At 32.4% G+C, this 1,945-nt stretch overlaps 1 protein-coding gene across 1 annotated transcript; it reads left to right on the top strand.

Moving 5' to 3' along the window:
* The first annotated feature begins 235 nt into the window (after nucleotides 1-235).
* On the top strand, nucleotides 236-949 carry LOC139902104 (alkane hydroxylase MAH1-like). Its single transcript, XM_071884760.1, has one exon. It carries the CDS (start codon nucleotides 236-238, stop codon nucleotides 947-949), a length of 714 nt encoding a protein of 237 aa, XP_071740861.1.
* Nucleotides 950-1,945: the final 996 nt, after the last annotated feature.

Raw genomic sequence — 1,945 nt, 5'->3', positions numbered from 1 at the left:
AGTGCGCTAAATCACAACACTCATCACTAGCGATCCGGCTAACTTTCGTTACATTTCAACCACAAATTTTAACAATTTCCCCAAGGGTTTAGAGTCTAGAGAGATTTTCGACGTTGTTGGGGATGGTATTTTCAATTCCGACTTCAAGTTATGGGAATTGCACCGTAAAACAACCATGTTACTTTTTGAACGTGTCGAATTCTTGAAACTAGTCGAACAAACCATATGTGATAATATGGAGAATAAGCTAATGCCTATTTTAGATGTTATGTCAAAAAGTGGATCCAAGATGGATTTGCAAGAAATATTTCAAAGGCTCACTTTTGATGCTATTCTCATTTTATTGTTAGGTTATGATCCTAAAACCCTATCTATTGATTTTCCTTACAACAAATTTGAAAAGGGATTCACCAAGTCTGAAGAGGCTCTTTTCAATAGACATTTTCTTCCAAAATGGTTATGGAAGTTACTAAATCGATTTCGAATTGGGAACGAGAAATATTTGAGTGAATGTAGCGAGCTAAACGACGAGCTTTTATCCAAGTTTATAAAAGAAGAGCGAGAAAAGGAACCATTCCATAAAGAACATGTCAAGGATCACATGTTACTAACAGGGTTTATAAATGAATATAAGGACGAAAAGGACCAATTTATCAAAGACACATTTTTTAGTCTTATGGCAGCCGGAAGAGATACCACAAGCGCGGCTCTTACATGGTTCTTTTATCTCCTAGCAAACAATCATGAAGTTATAGGTAAGATTCGCAAAGAAATTCGCGCGCAATTAGATATAAAAGACGGTGAAAAATGGAAATGTTTCGAGGCGAAAAAATTGGAAAAATTGGTTTACCTTCAAGGTGATTTATATGAAGCATTAAGGCTATTTCCTCCACTTCCAGCTAACCAAAAACTTTCATCCGAGGCAGACGTATTGCCAAGCGGTCATTGAGTTAGTAAAAACATGAAAGTGATTTTGCATATTTACGCAATGGGACATATGGAAACGATATGGGGACAAGATGTTATGGAGTTCAAGCCAGAGAGATGGATTTCTGAAAAAGGAGGGATTAAATATTTTCCGTCTTATAAGTTCGCAACGTTTCATGCCGGACCAAGAACTTGCATTGGTAAGAAAATGTCGTTGATTCAGATGAAGATAGTTGCAACAACGATCATATATAATTACGAAATTGAAGTGGTGGAAGGTGATCTTTCAAGTACTCAAAATGCTTCTGTATTTCTCCAACTTAAGCGTGGTTTCAAGGTGAAGTTTATTAGACGAAATGGTGTGGATTGTTATTAATTAAGTTCCTTAATGTTATACTATATGAAATTCAATTGATTTAACCGGAATGAGTTCATTGTTGATGACATGTTTTGGGTCGATTCTTAGTTTTAAAAGAGAATAAGATTTTGAAATATAAAGTATACTTGTGAGTAGGGTGATGTACACATGTATACAGTCTAGGGGTGTGCACCATTTAGTATCAAACCGAATATCGAATCGAATTTAAACCAAAAAAACCAAACCGAATTTTTTAAACGGTTTTCGGATCGATCGAAACCGAAACCGAAACCGAATTCGTAAATCGGTTTTTGGTTTGGTTTTTGGTTTTGAAAATTTTAAATTTGTTTAACCGAAAACCTAATTCAAATTAATTACATTTTAAAACATATTTATAGTTATAATTTTTTTTTAACGGCAATTTTTTGATGTATTATTACATTTTTATTAAACAATAAACATGTTATATGTCCTATATACTTAATTAATTCCACAACCGTTATTCCTAATTTATAGTTATAATATTTATATATTTATTTATATATTTATATTATATTTGATGTATTATTACATTTTTATTAAACAATAAACATGTTATATGCCCTATATACTTAAATTAATTCAACAACCGTTATTTCTAATTTATATGTAAGTTTATGC

The sequence above is a fragment of the Rutidosis leptorrhynchoides genome, chromosome 3 (assembly GCF_046630445.1).
Source record: "Rutidosis leptorrhynchoides isolate AG116_Rl617_1_P2 chromosome 3, CSIRO_AGI_Rlap_v1, whole genome shotgun sequence".
In the NCBI taxonomy this organism is placed as follows: domain Eukaryota; kingdom Viridiplantae; phylum Streptophyta; class Magnoliopsida; order Asterales; family Asteraceae; genus Rutidosis; species Rutidosis leptorrhynchoides.
Note: the sequence above shows the minus strand (reverse complement) of the source record. Positions and strands in the feature narration are given on the sequence as shown.